Source organism: Buteo buteo, chromosome 17, assembly GCF_964188355.1.
Source record: "Buteo buteo chromosome 17, bButBut1.hap1.1, whole genome shotgun sequence".
NCBI classification, from domain to species: Eukaryota; Metazoa; Chordata; class Aves; order Accipitriformes; family Accipitridae; genus Buteo; species Buteo buteo.
In genome coordinates this window covers 10,265,496-10,282,678 of record NC_134187.1, presented here as the reverse complement: position 1 = coordinate 10,282,678, position 17,183 = coordinate 10,265,496, and the positions used below count along the sequence as shown (strand labels likewise).

Below are 17,183 nucleotides of genomic sequence, written 5' to 3'. Positions count from 1 at the left end.
AATGCAGGGTGACAGAGATTTTAATGAGAGTACTTTCCAGCTGTGGAGGTGTCCAGAGGATTACTCCTGGAAGTGTGCATGGAGATCTGTGAGCCATCAGTAGAAAATCATTCCTCTTGTGGCAAGAGCCCCTGATTTCAGCTCACTGAAGCTGAATTCCTCTTTGTTTCTGGGCTTTGTTTCTCACTTTTCATAATGGAGGTCAGTTTTCACCCCCTGTGCATTGCTTGCAGAAAGCAGAAGTGTCATGTTAGAAAACAAGGACTAGATGGCATGCCTTGGGCCTTCAAGACCCTTCCTTTGGAGTCACAGGATAATACCTTGCACCCTACCTTTCTCAAAGGGTCTTCCTAATTTACTTTTTCATATGTTTGATTTCCAAGCTCAATGACACATATCTTACATTTTACTTGTAAGTACAAGTATTGATTCACAGTTAGCATTCAAAGTATTTAACCTTTGCCCTCAAATTCATCTCTTTTGAGGTCTAAATAACTCCTCAGATCACCTTCAACCTACACGACAGTTTTGAGATATGTACCTCAGCAGTTCTTCAGTGTCCTCCTCAGGATCTGTATTCAGCACATACTCCCTATTCTTACAGGCAGCTGGCAGCAGCAGTGAGTCACCCAGTCTTACCACCCCACCAAGGTCTGGATCTTCAAATAACTTCAGATCTAGAAAGAGGAACCAGAAAATGCTGTAGTTAAATCATGCTACGTAATACAATACCTGCATTAACACTAGCTAGTAAACCTGGCTACTGGGCTGAAAAAAAAAGATCACGTAGACAATTCTTTTTTTACAAGGACTTCCAATCCACAAAGTGCAGTAATACTCTGCACTCTCAGGACTTGGTAAATCTGCTTTCTTCTTGCACTCAAAAGTAGGTCACATTACTCTTGTTAGTGTGGCATGAGTGACTGTGGGACAGCCAGCTCCCACAGACCTATAACATCCCCGCCCAAAATGTCAACAGTGAACAGCTATGGGAACTACAGGTCTTATTTATTCTTTCTGAATGATTCTAGATGATTCTGCCCCAGCTGAAGATTTGCCTTAACATTCCGAAGTCATTATTTAGCCTGTATACTCTGTATCACTACATTTTAAAAGCTCAGTTATACACATGCTTTAGATAAAACAATCTGTGTATATACAAATATAGAACAGATTTACTCTCTTTCATCTTCTTCCTGGGACCAATTGATGAGAAATCTTTTTCTGGGCCAAAGAGTCCTTCATCTGGATCTAGTTCCTCTTCAAAAATGGTTAATCTGGGTTTCTCTTGCTTTGTTGGAGGAGCAGATGCCTTCTTTGGTTTTTTAGTTCTAAAACATAAGAGACAAGAAAGTCAGCTGCAATTCTTCATTTAACAAGAAAGATTTATGGCTAGAAAGTCTCATAAGCTGAAAATAGATGGAGGCTGGGAAGGGATTAGAGAAAGGTACATAGGCACTGCTGGCAGGAACGGGATATTGAGCTGGAGGGACTGTTGGTCTGACATACTCTACCTGTACTCATGTTTTGTATTCTTAAGAACTATCAAGGAACCCAATGGGAACTGGAAGAGCAGGGCTAACAATGCTGTACTGTGCAAACTACCACTCAATCACATTTGTTTTAAGCAGTTTTACTCCTCTCACACAGAAAACTTAAAATAAGAAAGAAGACCAGACCAGCAACACTGTCATAGACAGACAGAAAAGGGATGGCTTGAAAAACAAAGTGCAGGTTGGACCATTACACTGATCCCTTTGGACAGGTTTTTAAAAATCTCTTTGGCTCCATTTCCTTGCCAGTGCCTGCTGCTGTTTTTGACTGCTGCATACGCCTTTCATAAAGGTGTTAGACACTCCTCTCATCTTTCCCAGAAGAGAGAAGATGTGAAGACTACATCACCTTTAAGTTGAAGCAAGCAGGGACTGGAAGATACTTGGTTAGACAGACTGCTATTTGCAGAATTTACAAATGTCACTCAGTACTTTCTTGAACAAAGGACAGGATTAACTTCCTCTAAATTTAGTCTTCTAAAAATTTGACAGTGAGACAAAGGTAATTTTTAGGCTTCTCCTCTACTCAGTGGAAAGAGACACACATTTCCATAGGACAATTAATCCCATCTATTTTGAACACTGGTATCTGGATGAAATAAATCTCTGAAGATCTCTTCCTCTCCCCACTGGCTGGAGAAGCTAAAAACTAGTTTGGATTAGAGACCTCATTTGCACGTGGCTTAAACAAGGAGAGCTGAATTCCCTTCCGAGAACAGAGTGAAAAGCATGTACCTCTTGCTCTCATACCTAGGAGTCACACTCTGCTAGCTGAAGCTACAAAGCAGCTTTCACAGTAGGGCTGCTTGAGTTATGAGGCAAAAAAAAGAAAATTTAGATAACAGGACAAAAACCTTGGGTGAAAAGTCCAATTCAAACTAAGCTGAAAGAGAAGAATTCCTTAGGACAGCATGTCCTTCCTAAGAAATTGCCATATTTCAAAGATCCTTACTCTTAGCAGTCACGGCCTTGCAATTTCTAAGGTAGCCCCTTTGAGTGCCTCTTACAATAGAAGATCTGATCTTCTCCTTTGCAGAGAGCAGGTCAGGTTTCAGCCTAGAGCAAACCCAATTATCAGCACTTAACATGCCATAGTCATAAAAAACTAAGAACAAGGTCAAAAGATTACACATACATTCCAACTACATTAAAGAATCTTGTAAAATCCTCTTCCGATTACAGCTGCACACAGAAGAGTGGAGTCCAGTTACTTCCAGTTATTTTCACAAGTTTATTATCAACAACATAGAACTCAGGGATGATATTACCTTGCTACCACCACTTTGTCTCTTAGCAATGGGAAATGCTGCACTTTAAAGCCCTAAGAGCAAGCCCCATGCCGAACTTAAATATGGCCTTATTTGGAAATATATCCTTTTCAATATACTAAAGGCATCTGCAGTTGTCAGCGACTAATTTGCTGAACTATTTATTATACAAACCTTCTTTTTAAAGCAGGAGAAAATTCCATGACTTTCTTTTTTTCACACTTATATTCATTATGGATATGCCTTGAGTGACTTCTGAATTTGAGCTACTTTTGAAAGGTCAGCTCCAAGGAACTGCCTCAAACTGAAGCATTTGTAAAAGAGCCTCCTTCCAAAACCTGACAAAGTCTAAAGTTATAATATGCACAAGCCAGACAGCTTTCACCCAGGATTTCTACACAAACTCAGATTCATTGCTTTATTAACTGTGGTAAGAAATCTATCACTCAAATGAACCTCAGTATTAAAGGAAAAGGTAAAAAATGAGAGCTATTATATTTAACAACAAAATCAGAAGAACAGTAAGACTGAGTCTTTCAGAGCTGACAAATTGATTAAAAATGGAATTAGTAGACACAAATAAGTGCAATCTACTGGGGAAGAAGCAACCTTTGTTTGCATGATTCATGCCTTGCAAAGTATTCTTTGAGAAGTAAATGACAATATAGATGAGGATTTGCCAATCTACAGAATGCCAAAAAGCCTTTGACAAGAACTCCCTTGTCCATTCAGAGAGTTACAGCAGCTCTCCTGATGCATAAGAGCCTGTTATGACACAGGTACTTATAAACATGAGCCAATACATTTCCAAGCAACAGGTCTCCACCCCAGTGAAGTTAACACGGAGTTTACTAATAGTTAGCTAAAGTATTTGCCGCAATGAGTACCAGAGTGGTGGGACATACTGAAGAATGGGAAGACAACCATAAAGAGTGTCATAAAGAACAGTATGTAAAACAAAATTAATTGAACTGAAAGGTCCTGGTAATAACCCTCTGTTTAGTCTAGCCATCAAACCAGCCCACTTACACTGGCTCGCTTTCTGTTTCGCCAGGGGACTCCATTGGCAGTTACAGGGAACAGGGCCAAACCCCCAGGGCTTGACTGCTACCAGTAGGAACACGAGGAAGTTGTTTTTCTGCCTTCAAGTTGTTTCCCCGCACTACCCTTCTAAGGAAGCCACAGTTGGACTGCCAAGTAATTCCAGCATATCCATACAGGGACTCTGTTGAGGTCAGTCTCTAACTGGGAAACAGGATTCCCACGGTTCTGTATTTAGCTGTGCCAGTCCAGGCTGTGCACTGCTAAGTAGAGGTTAATGGAAGGGAAAGGGTGTGTAAGAAGTTTCGGAGCCTGTCTGAGGTTCTGGTTTCACGATAAGCTTCATCTGGCCTGAGTGTGTGTCTGCCTGCCTACTCGTCCCCCTCTATACATTCCTGCTACCTCCCCATAAGCAGGAGACCAGGGACCTAACCGGAACCGAGCTGACTGTGAAGCCACATGCTGGTGGGCATGCACAGGAGAAGCTGCAGGGATAGTTAATTCGATGATCATGATGTGCCAGGGTGCAGTAAACTGGTGCAGGGATGCAGAGGCTTTTGGGAAGACAGAAATGAAGGAACATTTAGTCTCCCAAAGTATTACTGTACTCAAGCCTTGCACGTCATTAGCACCTTCTTCATCCATCACACTCACAACCTTGGCATCTGACATTTTGAAACTACCTGCATCCAGCTGGCAGAAGATGACCTGTGTCATTGCTATTTCTTTGTTGCTGAAACAAGTGAACTTTGGAACATCATTCTAGTGAATTTTAAAAATCTTAACAAGAACTAACCCAGTCCTAAAGATGATGCATCCTCTGTTCAGCTGAACCTATTTACCCAGTTGAGCTCACTGACTTCTATACACAAAGCACTGTGAGAATGACTCAAATAACACTACTGTCTTCTGCTCTTGAGTCCAAAAGGAGCCAAACTGCCTCAGAAGTGACTGTAGATAAAGACTAGTCTCCTAACTGACATAGACCAAAACTGGGTGATCAAAACTTTGGGTATATGAATCTACTTAGTCAGGCTGCTGGCACACTTGAAAATCCAGTTGAGACTCCTGGCTCCCAAATGATTCTCAAATCACCCACAACAATGTCAACAAAACCCTGCATGCAGAAGACACTCACTTTAAAACCTAACCCATTTTGTGAGCACAATTCTCATATTATTGTTTACTGACACAATGTAGGTCACTTGTTTGGCAGCCTCCATGTCTCACTGGCACATCAATAATGCAGAAAAGCTTTCTGGTCAGCTATAGAAAACAGCAATGAGGATGACTGAAACACTCCGAAGTCAGAAGATTTCCAGACCTGTATGTGTGATAGCTGTGTTTTGAAATAGTGGATCTTCAGACCTAACGCTTGGTGACACATAGCTTAAATCAAAGTGCATGTCTATTGTGCTCAATACAGACAGGAGTCCCCAACCCATGCTCACTACTGGGTTAAAATAGTGAGTGTAATTATTCAGAGTAAGTGTGTGTCATTATTCAGAGTAAGTATAATCTCAGCACACAGACAAAAATTTTCAGAACTTCTTATTCTGAAAATATGACCATCTCTTTTTTTATAGAAATAAGATTATGCTCCAGGAAAGGAATGATACAGTAATATTAAAAATTACTCTGAATATACATACTCATATTTTAGGTATCCATGGGATTTTACAAGGAAAGAGGTTGCTAATATAAATGGACACCCCAACTCCCACAAATCTATATTCAGGCTTGAACAAAAGAACTACTGCTAAAATATCAGCAATATTAGCACATCTTCTTGAAAACCATTTCCGAAAAACAAAGAACCTATACACTAGTTCATACAGAAAACAAAATGTCATCTGCCTCTTTCTTTTTATTCAACAGTGCTCATTTTCCAAAGCTGCCTGATAATAACAGACAGGACAAAAGGGGTCATTCTCATCTGCTTTGGGCAAGGGATGCCGAATAGAAATTCTAAGCCTGTCAGCTCAACACAGCCTGACTGCTAAGCATTAAGCAACCATGACAAGTGCTGGCCGCAGGGATATTTTACCTCACACAGTAATCTTTTTCTTGTGGACATCACAGTAACTTAGAGTGTTTTAAATGGCCCTGGCATGTCCCAAAATAAGATAATGCATAATAGATGGAATAAATCTCCTATTAGAAATCATTTGGAAGAAGAGCATTTAATTGCAGGCAAAGTTTCTCCTGCTGCAGCCCCCAGATCAGGCCAGCCTTGGACTATTGTTCTAGCAGAGCAACAGATGGAAAGAAAGCCTGAAGGAATAGATTTTCAAGAGTTCATCTCCCATCTAGGGACCTGCTTTTGTGGAGACATTTTTCTGAAGGGCTCAGCACTCAGGAGTACCTGTTCTTCCTAACAGAAGCCAAGCTGTTTTTATAATCTGTCCTTTCTGATTATATCATTTTTCAATATAATTTGAGAACAGACAACAAGACCACAGGCAGACAACTTTTGTTTAGTATACAGCTCATTAGCAATAATCATAATACAGAAACATTTCCTAAGAAGTTTTCAACTAAATAACTAACTAATAAGCACATTCATATGCCTGGCAAGGGAACAAGGGTTCCAGAGTAGATTGCAAAGAAAGAAAATTAACATAAAGGAAATTTCTTTATCATTTTCCTTTGATTTTCTAGACTAAACCAGAATGTGAGACTTGCTGAAATAAATGAAGGACAACAAAAGCCAAGTTTCAAAATACAATCATGTCTAAATTAAACCACAGCAAGGACAGAACAAGACAGGCATAATAAAGTTGCCAATAATGATGTGAAAAAGCCAAAAATACTCACTAGTATTTTTGGTTCCATCTGCAAAGCAGCAGAATGGTACTTTCAGAGTTTCTGACAACAGTGAAATAGTTTGTACCCTAATACTCAAGTTAATGATGCAGATTTTCAAATATGCAATACCAGATAACATGCACTAACGTGTTTTGGAAAAAATTGGCCAGGCATCTTTCTGCACCCTGGATGTAACTACTCAATGCATTTTAGAACTTCAGGGAGGTTGCAGAGGGCTAAAAATAAAGCTATTTTAAAAATTAGAAAAGTTAGAAGTGTTCAACACAAAGAAACATGAGCTGGTGAGCATTGCCTTGATGCTTGGTAAAGTTAAAGAAAGGCAGACAATCAGATATAATCAGTAAGTAATTAAAAGAGCATTCATTACTAAAGTCTTGCCAGAATCATGCTGCTGTTTTCTTTTTAGGAGCCTATAGGCTTGGTTAATAATGGTATCTTATCCAAGGATTGACATAGCAGTCCTGAGACTTGCCACCGTTTTCTTCCAAAGCAGGACCAGGAAAATGGAAACTCCTATCCACCAGCTCCTGTGGACAGGGTCCTCAGTGCAGCATTGCAGGTATCTGCTTCTCTGTAGAGAGAGCCTGAGCTATCTCTGCATTACCTTAGGCACTCAGACACCTCAGGCAAGGAGAGACAAAACCAGAACGCTCTCTTTTTGGTTCTTCTCCATGACTTTGATGGGACAAGGAGGAGAGAATATTATGTCCTGCTGTTCAGTCTATGAACTAGTAAAAGAGCTACGAGGCAAACATGATGATGGCAGCATCAGGGCTTGGTGTATACCAGCCTTTATTATACCCTTAATTCTCCTTCCCTATTTGTACATTTGATAGGAGCTGATTTCAAATTGATAAAAGGAGAGAAACATTGATTTTTTGCTCTGCTGCCCTCTTCTGGAGCACCTTCTATTGTCCCTGTGCCTAGCCCTTGCAATTTCTGCCCAATATCATCCTATTTCCCTCCTTATCCCTCATTCCCATTTTTCATCCCTCCTCAATCCATTTCCCCAAATTTCTGGCCAGTATCAGACACTTTCTTGCTCCACCTCCAGAATCTGCAGTATTGCCTCTAGACTGACAATTAGGCCTCCTTGTCATTTTCAGCCATCTTCTCCTGCCATCCACATCATGTACCTTTTACCTTCCAGACATCTATTCTGGACTCTTCTTTTTCTGCTTTAACTGGAAAGATTACTACTGTTGGCCAAATTACGCTTTTGAAAAAGACCACAGGCTGTAACTGAAGGAGAAACAGGAAGATGCAATGGGAAAGTGTGAAAATGCAGAAGGGAGGTAAGGAAAAAAAAGGATGAAATTAAGCAGAGGTAACAGTAGACAAGTTAGCAAAGCAAGAGAAAGGGAAGAGGTTGAAGCTGATCACAAATGATAACCTATGACTGCTATGACTGCTGACCACCAAAAATAAACAGGGATGTTTACCAGTCACTTTTCAATAAAACATAAAATTCATGTTAAATCTTAAATACATGCAAAAGCTTTCTGGAGAAAGGAAGCTTTATCAGGAAAAAATTAGGACAAACAGTTTGGACTTAACAAACTCTGCCAGACATTATTCCTTGATTTATTTCCTTTAAGGTCACTATTCAAGGTAATGGAGTTAGTTTCAGGAATAGGCCCTAGCTTTATGTTTTGACCCTATAAAAATTACACTCTCAGAAAAAATTCCATTCTTTTACACTAATTAATTATTGTTACAGGTCTGTAGCTCCTAAGACAACAAATTTGGGGGCAAGTATTGTGTTGCATGCCTGTGAAGTGATGTCTACATGCAGTATAACTCAACAATAAAATGTGCGACATGACAAGAATATAAATATGACAACTGTAATGAAATCAACCTGCCAACATTGTCCCTTTATGAGACATTCTTCACAAAATGTCCTGAGCAGCTTCACAATCAAAGTCAACCAAGCTGAAACAAACAGGGTGTGAAAAAAACTAGCTAGTAAGCATGTTATCTGCCACCTGCTCAACAAGATTCAGGAGCAAACACAAAAAAAGGCGGCCTCACAAACAGGGAACTGATGGTACTGAAAATATCCAATGTTGTGGTAAGAATTCTTAAAACTATCAAGTAAAAGCAACAAATGCAAACGGCAACCATTTTGGAGGAGTGACTGGTTTCTTCAACACTGAAATGGTGAAAAAAGCCAAACATGCACATGAACAAACCACTGTAGCTTCTTCTTAGATGTATTTGAGTAATTTCTGAAAAAGCACTGAATAGCTTGTGAATAGCTATTCACAAGCTGTGAATATGTGATGTGAATATATGTGAATAGCTGATGCCTCATTTCCAGAAGTGTTGGGCACTCACACTTCTAAATTACAGAATGGTTTGGGTTGGAAGAGACCTTTGAAGATCACCTAGTCCAACCCACTCCCCCATGGGCAGGGACATCTTTCACTAGACCAGGTTGCTCAAAGCCCTGTCCAACCTGACCTTGAACATTTCCAATGATGGGGCACCCGTAACTTCCCTGGGCAACCTGTTTAAGTGTCTCACCACCCTTATCGTAAAAAATTTCTCCCTTATGTCCAATCTAAACCTACCCTCTTTCAGTTTAAAACTGAAAGTTTTAAAGTTGTCCTTTCACTACAGGCCTTGGTAAAGTTGAATCAGCAGGACCTGCAACTGCTTGGTGCCTCCTCCCAAGGACAGGCAGCCTGACCATTCTACATCTGCTTTACAAAGGTTTAATTTTGTGTTATCTAATCTCTACCTCCTCGCAAACAGAATGCCATCATATCCAGCGGCATCTCCTGACACCTACATTTGACAACCTCCGGGTCTCACATTGTGCTCCTCAGAAGACCACTTCACCTGTGCTGCTGCCTCACGTGAATTCCCTCCTCACCACATCCAAAAGCAGAATGGGTACAAGAATGCAGACTGGGGGCACAACTCTAGTTTTTATCTGCCTGTGAACAGAAAAGCCTCAGACAGATAATGTAACAAAAGAGGATGTTTGCATCAAACAACCTCTGGCCTCTCTAACACCAGAGGCTCCGTGTAAAACTCTGTCTAAAGGGTGCCTTCTTTTTTTCGCCTGGTACCTGCGCAGACCCAGCCCTAACCTACAGATAACCTCTAGCAAACTGCAAATAATGTTCTAGTCTAAAATTTTGCCCGACATACCTGTCACACCACACCTAGAGAGCTTATGAAAAGCCAGAGAAGGGCTGGTTACCAAGGCAGTGAGCAGATTCCAGCAGTAGCCAAGCAGGACTTGCACTCAGCAGCAGACTGCTTCAAACGCACAAGGTCTCGACTGCTCCATGACACGGCCCGAGAAGGGAAGATGGGGCCGAGACTGGTTCCCCACTGCCCTCCCTCCCTCCCATCTTGCTGTTCACAGAGGTCACTTTTTTGTCTTGCCTGCGCTGTGGATTAAATAAACCTCTTACTGCAACACAGAGATGGCTCCACAGGAAATAAAATAGAGAAGGACACAGTGAGACATTGTCAGAGCTAAATGATACCGCTGTTGCAGACACAGCCCTGTGCTCCAGCTGCTGCCTCTCCTGCTGATCACGGGATCAAAACCTCTTCCATAAAAAGAAAATGCAGCTTTCCTGCCTAGAGGTTTCTTGTGTTGTTTTTTTTTTTAACAGAGGTAAGATAAAATTGCTCTGGGTGAAATATTCCCCAGGCCACGGATACAGCTATTGCATGAAGCACTTCCACCTCTGATGTTGCAGACGCTGCTGGAGGTCAGACCGTAGGAAGTCACACCAGGAGCACCAGAGACACAAAACTCCCTCCTAAGCAAGACACTGAGGCTCTGCAGTGGCAGCTGCCAAGGGGCTTCTTTCTCCTGCAAGCAAAAAAATAGCTGACAGAGTTCTGCATTTTTTTAATTGGATTCCTATTTATGTTTTTGTCGCTAACCGGCCTGACTTCTCAGCACACAAGCTTTTGCAACATAAGTAATTCCAGGGGCTGGGCACTGATCTCAGCGCGCACAACAGCTGGCTGTCATGCTGAATGGACGGGTTCAGCTGGGGAAGCACTGCGAGCCCTTTGTGGAGCACAGGGAGGCCGGGCACTGAATTGCAGAAACCTGATAAAGGCAAGCAATCCACAAACACATGACTAAAACAAGAAGAACTAAGTAGTCTTTACAAGTGTTCTGGCTCGCGCATGAGATCCAGCTTAGTGCTGGCGTTATTTAACATCCATGATAATATTCTAAAATCATAACAAAAATCATTCCCCTCCTATTGGCAAAAAAATCTCTCAAGAGCTCAGCTCATCCAGAGCGACACTTGCTATTCCCACAGCACTCTTCAGAGATGGCAGATGGATGATCTCAGCAAGGCCTCCAACTAGCTTCTCATATCCTCAGGGAATTATGACTTGACACAAGCGACATGAACCTGCGGATCCACCCAACTGATTCATTGCTGACCCTGCTCCTTGCTCCTACTTAGCTACCTGATGATCTGCTACTGCCAGCTGTCCCCCTTGGGGCTGGCTGGATTAGAAACGCTGAAGATTCACATGCTGCAAGGGATGCAGCAGGGAAAATGCATCAGGGAACACAGACTGTGGGTAGAAATGCTGGTAAATATCTCAGGCTCTCAAATCCCACACAACGTGAGACCTCAGGCTTGTGTGGGCACAAAAAGCGGCAAGCGTATAGTGCTGTATTAGCCCAAGGAGAGCTCTTTTCAAGATTACCTGCTGTTGACTCATGGTGTGAGCTTGGGCAAGTAACTTGATCCCTTGGGCCAGTTTGCTGACTCAAAAATCCTAAATAGACTCAAAGTACATTGCAGTTACGCCATTTTACATCGGCGGAGAATCTTGTGCAACTAAGCCATCTAGTAAGTTGGAGAGATGTGAGAAATTAACTGAGGTTTGGTAAGGGGATCTTTTGTTGAACACACAGGGGGAGCAGAAATTATATCACTAATCTGTGTCAGTAGGAGGAACTAGTGGAAAAGTGATGAAATGATGCTGATGACAGCAGGGGAGTAGCAATTACAAATAACTGCACAATGTTTTAAGCTTCTACTCCCCGGTGTTACAGTGGCTGTGGCAATGTTGGAGGAAAGAATGATGATTTCAGACAGAAAACACAGACCCAGGACCTTTCAGGATCTGGATCCATAAGGAGAAATGCTACAGCAGACCTTTCACTTGCCACATGGCTAGCACAGAGAACCAACACCACAGGATCAGTGTGGCTGTAAACATATAGTACATCGAGCATGGCCAAAATGCCAGGTGCTGATTCATGGGGCTGCCTTGTGCCCTCACCGAGCCCCTCCATGCTGCCCACCCAGCTCCAGTCTGCAGCTCCTGGTCTCACTCCTGTCTCTGTTCATCTTTCTTTGTACCCCCAAAGGAGGACACTGCTACCTGCTGTATTGGGTTTGCGTGGCAAGGTTTTGGTAGCAGGGGAGCTGCAGGGGTGGCTTCTGTGAGAAGCTGCTAGAAGTTTCCCCCATGTCCGACAGAGCCAATGCCAGCCGGCTACAAGATGGACCCGCCGCTGGCCAAGGCTGAGCCCATCAGTGACGGTGGTAGCAACCCTGGGATAACAGGTTTAAGAAGGGGAAAAAAAACCCTGCGGAACAGCAACTGCAGCTGGGAGAGAGGAGTGAGAGTATGTGAGAGCACCAGCCCTGCAGACACCCAGGTCCGTGCAGAAGGAGGGGAGGAGATGCTCCAGGTGCCGGAGCAGAGATTCCCCTGCAGCCTGTGGGGAAGACCATGGTGAGGCAGGCTGTCCCCCTGCAGCCCAGGGAGGTCCACGGTGGAGCAGATCTCCACCTGCAGCCTGGGGATGACCCCACGTCGGGGCAGGGGGATGCCCAAAGGAGGCTGTGACCCCATGGGAACTCCACACTGGAGCAGGCTCCTGGCAGGACCTGTGGCCCCGTGGAGAGAGGAGCCCACGCTGGAGCAGGTTTGCTGGCTGGATTGGTGACCCAGCGGGGGACCCACGCTGGAGCAGTCTGTGCCTGAAGAACTACAGCCTGTGGGAAGGGACCCACACTGGAGCAGGGGAAGAGTGAGGAGTCCTCCTCCTGAGGAAGAAGGAGCAACAGAAAAAACATGTGATGAACTGACCGCAACCCCCATTCCCCGTCCCCCTCTGCTGCTCAGTAGGGAGGAGGTAGAGAAAATCAGGAGTGAAGTTAAGCCTGGGAAGAAGCGAGGGGTAGGGGGAAAGTCTTTTAAGATTTAGGTTTTATTTCTCATTATCCTACTCTGATTTGATTGGTAATAAATTAAATTAATTTACCCCAAGTCAAGTCCATTTTGCCAGTGACGGTAATTGGTGTGTGATCTCTCCCTGTCCTTATCCCAACCCACGAGCCTTTCATTATATTTTCTCTCCCCTGTCCAGCTGAGGAGGGGAGTGTTAGAGCGGCTCTGGTGGGCAGCTGGCGTCCAGCCAGGGTCAACCCACCACATCTGCCTGTGGTGTCTCCAAGGAACGGAAGTGTTTTGAGGCTGCCTACCTTCCCATGACTGGCAGAATTCCACAGCAGAGGTGCCATAAGGACAGGAGGCAGCACTCACACCTGCCCTGCTGAACAAGAGGGCTGGGACAGGACTGTATCCATACTATAAAACACTTGGCCTTGGTCTTCCCTTGCTCTGTGTGGTGTCCTGGAATTATTATTTATTCTGCATCTGATTTTCAGTTCAAAGTGCTTGAAAAAATGTGAGGTTTGTGCTAGAGCTCTGCAAAGTCATAGCCTGAAATGGAGGGTGCTTATGACATGTTGGGCACAGAACAAAGGCATGTGGGGGTGTTCAAAGGAGCACAGCTTGATGAGATACTGCCAGAGGACTGTGTATGGAGACAAACTTGATGCAGTCTTCTCCATGTACCTTTTGGAAATGGTCCCTGCGAGGGGTCCTGGGTACCAGACCCTCCCAGGAAGAACAGATAAGCAGAGAGCAGAAAGGAGACTGTCCTTTGCCATGTTGCCCATTTGTCTGTAGGGTTTAAGGATACCTTGGCATCCTTCATAATATCCATCAGTAGCATCCATCTTGTAGCGCACAACAGCACCATGATGGCTCCCATCCCGCGAGCAATGGTGCTGTGCTGCCCAATGGTGCAGTGCTGCCAACAGCTGGCAAACGACTGGCAGATCAAGCAAGTTTCTCCATGAGAGTAAGGGATACGACAGGCTGGGTTACATCTCTAACCACCTCCCAAGGGCAAGTAAAACAATGCTTATTGCCAACAGACTGCAACATTTGGATAGCCCCCAAACACCTCACCACCTTTCAGAATTCGCTCTCTGCACCTCTATGTGGCAGGGCATGCCAGCACTCTTACAGACTGAGAATGAAACATGGTCCTGAAAACCAGAAGTGAGCTGTCAGAAGCCTAAACAGGATGCATTTGAAATGAAGAATTGAAACTAATTCCCCTAAGAAGTTGGCCAGCAGCTCTGAACCACATGCTTCTCCTTCCCATTTGAGCATCCCGCATTGTGTGGCACTGCCTTTGTTTCTTGGCAGCACCACTGAACAAATAAAAACAACTCCAGTGAGGTCAGGGTTTCCTGTAACAGCCCCTGAGGGAGGAAGTAAGGGTTAGCCCTCAGGAGCCTCTTAAGAACGCATTTGCTTTTTTTCATATTACAGGAACAGCTGGGGCCATGGCTCTGTCACTCATAGCCAAGACGAGAAAGACGGATGACTTGGGAACAAGTTTTCAGGGCAAGACTGTTACACACAGCAATAGCCTATGGTGGCAGATAACCCATCACACAGATGAAAAATAAGACGTCTTCAGCAAATGGTTTAGATAATGTTGTAAGGTGGTTTTGAGGGCATGACACCATGTTTTGTGTTTAATGATGCCTTCAAGAACGCCTTGGATGCTATTACAGACAAAAAGCAATAAAGCAAGGGAGAGAGACTCTTGGAAATCCTCCATCCGAGCCACTCTGACCAGTTTGTGTATCGTGCCAAATAAGTAGCAGTTATTACAGAAAATCATGGTTCAGAGAGCAGACCTCAGAAAATAGTCTATATTAGCAAAAACCCAAGTCAAGACCTTTTCCTAGCCAACTGACACACCACGGCTCACACCCACACAGCTGAACTCTGTTATATTCCAAAACCGGCTGGCTGCACCCGCCCAGTCCTGGGCTAGCTCCTGAGCTGTGCCCACCATCACCCAAAGGAGTACTAGCTGATAGGAGCCACAGCAGCCAGCTACATACTTGCTGCAAAATGCCCTTGGTGTTTTATGATCACAGAGCATCATTAAGTGTCAGACACACACTCAACACCGCCTGCACCAAGAAAAGTCTCATCACAGGGCCCCAACAGCTCCAGTCCTGACTCCTAAATGCGCACCTTCTTCAGGCTGCCTTGTTGACAACAAAAAGGCAACATCTACACTAGCAAATAAACGTGGTCAGGGCTTGGGCTGAGATAACAGTACACAGTATCTGTCTTGTGAGTTTTTAGCATGCTTATGGGCATGAATTTGGCCCAGGCTAATTATTGCTTTCCCAAATGATGCCTGGACATAATTTAGGGACCAGTACAAGCTCAGGGCCCTTCCTGTTTTGGACGTGGCCAGCTTTCTCTGGGGAGCGGAAGGATTTAGCTGTCGGACAGAAGTTACTTCATCCTAGTTGGCACAGAGCAAGATTACAGTTCCTGTCTGCTTTTATTTACTAGTTTAGCCACAGTCAAACCACCTACCACAGCTGTGTATTTCACTGTGCTGGTAAGTCTTAATCCCCCTTATGATTTGGACATGACTGGGCATCTCAGGCAATATGGAAAGAAAAGTTTTGAGTCTTATCCTTTATGGAAGGCAATAGAAAGCATTTCTTTCACTTCAAAGATAATTGTCATTAACAACGATCTGAATGCCACATTTCTGTGCAAAGGGAAACTTTTCCCAGGCAGACCTATAAAATCAGTTTTATTCCTTTTATCAAAAGGATAATGGAGAGATCTAACTTTTACATACTGTGATGCGACCTGAGAAATTCAAGTGCAGAATGAAGAGCTGCTGAGTCCAAAATGTGTGTCTGTCCTTAAGGACATTCCTCCTTTCGCTGGCACTTCAGATGATTCCAGATCTGGCCAACTGCTGCAAGGGGCAGTAGCAAGAGATGTGATCCCCAGGTGTGCTAATTAGTACCAGGCCACAGTTATAATGGCTAATTCATGCATTTTTGGTAAAGTTTTGCAGATAGCTTCCACAAATTGTTTTCCAAAAGCCAGTTCTTCAATCCTTTGAAACCAAGACAGAAAATTCTCCAGCAGATCCATGGGGAAAAGGGAACAATGGTTTTATTAAGTCTGCTGAATTAGGAACTTGACAGCATCAGATGAAAGGAAAAGCAAGTCTCCCATCTCAATTTAAACTGAGCACACATTCACCCCATAGACAGCTTCTTCTAGAGCAAACAATTCTGTTATACTTGGTGAACAGAAAAGCAACAGGGCAGCTCTGAATCTATCCCTCATTAGCAGTCTGTCCCATCTACAAGCAGTTCCCTGCATCTGTCGATTAAAGATTTCCCGTGCCTTGGTGAAAGGAGCAGGCTAATCGATGATGTAATGCTTTTTTATTCTAATTAAGGACTTGAGTCATCCTATTATTGTAAAGTTCATGAAACAAAACATGTTTAAATCTGCCCAATTACATCATGTTCAATCCTCTTCCAAAGCAAAGTAAAAAAAAGACACTTTTGATTCTGTGTAGTTGTAAACCTATCCTGTTCCCCTTCTAAAGGATCTCCTGCCTGCTACGAACCTGTCTCAGTTAAGTAAGGACTTGCTTAATACGCCTGCAGAATGGCTCACGGCACCTTCTGCACGCCTTCATCACCGTTTAGTTCTGCTCTGCTACAAATGACCACACATTGCTATTAAACAGGATGGGAAAATCAAAAGCTGAGAGTTCACTCAGAGGACTATGGGAATTATTTGAAAGCTGGTGCCAGCTAGTGGCAATGGTATTTCATTCCAGTTCCCTGACTACTTGGCTCTACAGTTCTTCTATATACAGAAAAGTGTGTGGTAAGTTTTACTGCTTTAATATATTGTAAACAATGAACCGGGTTCATTAAAAATCCCATGACATCTTCCTTAAAAGCAGACATATCTACTTCAGCAAGTTGGTCAAATTCCAAGGTGGGTATTTACATCTACTTCAGTGCAATTCCCCCCGCATTTTCAGTTGAATTATGTGTTCTTCACTTACTGTCTGATGCAGCAGTGAAGTATTGCACTAAGCTATTAAGTCCTTGCTGCATTTTAGCTCAGGTGTAGTTACATTTGTGTTCTGCTTGAAAACACTGCTGGATGGCATACACACCTGTAACACTACACAGACTACAGAATTATTTGCAGTCCTTTGGGTTTAGGACGATGGTATAAACAGAAATTTACTATTTATAAAACCCATTAAAGTATATTCAATGTTCTAATCAAAAAGAAAATGAAGCACATTAAAATAATT

General features: G+C 43.3%; 1 protein-coding gene across 1 annotated transcript in view; it reads right to left on the bottom strand.

Annotated features, from left to right (window-relative positions):
• Positions 1-17,183, bottom strand: part of HS1BP3 (HCLS1 binding protein 3) — a 54,549-nt gene that overhangs the window by 11,743 nt on the left and 25,623 nt on the right. Inside the window, exons 5-6 of the mRNA XM_075049050.1 lie at positions 1,180-1,331; positions 542-677 (exon numbers count right to left, since the gene is read on the bottom strand). Of these exons, the coding sequence (XP_074905151.1) occupies positions 542-677; positions 1,180-1,331 (288 nt within the window). The remainder of the gene's footprint in view (positions 1-541; positions 678-1,179; positions 1,332-17,183) is intronic.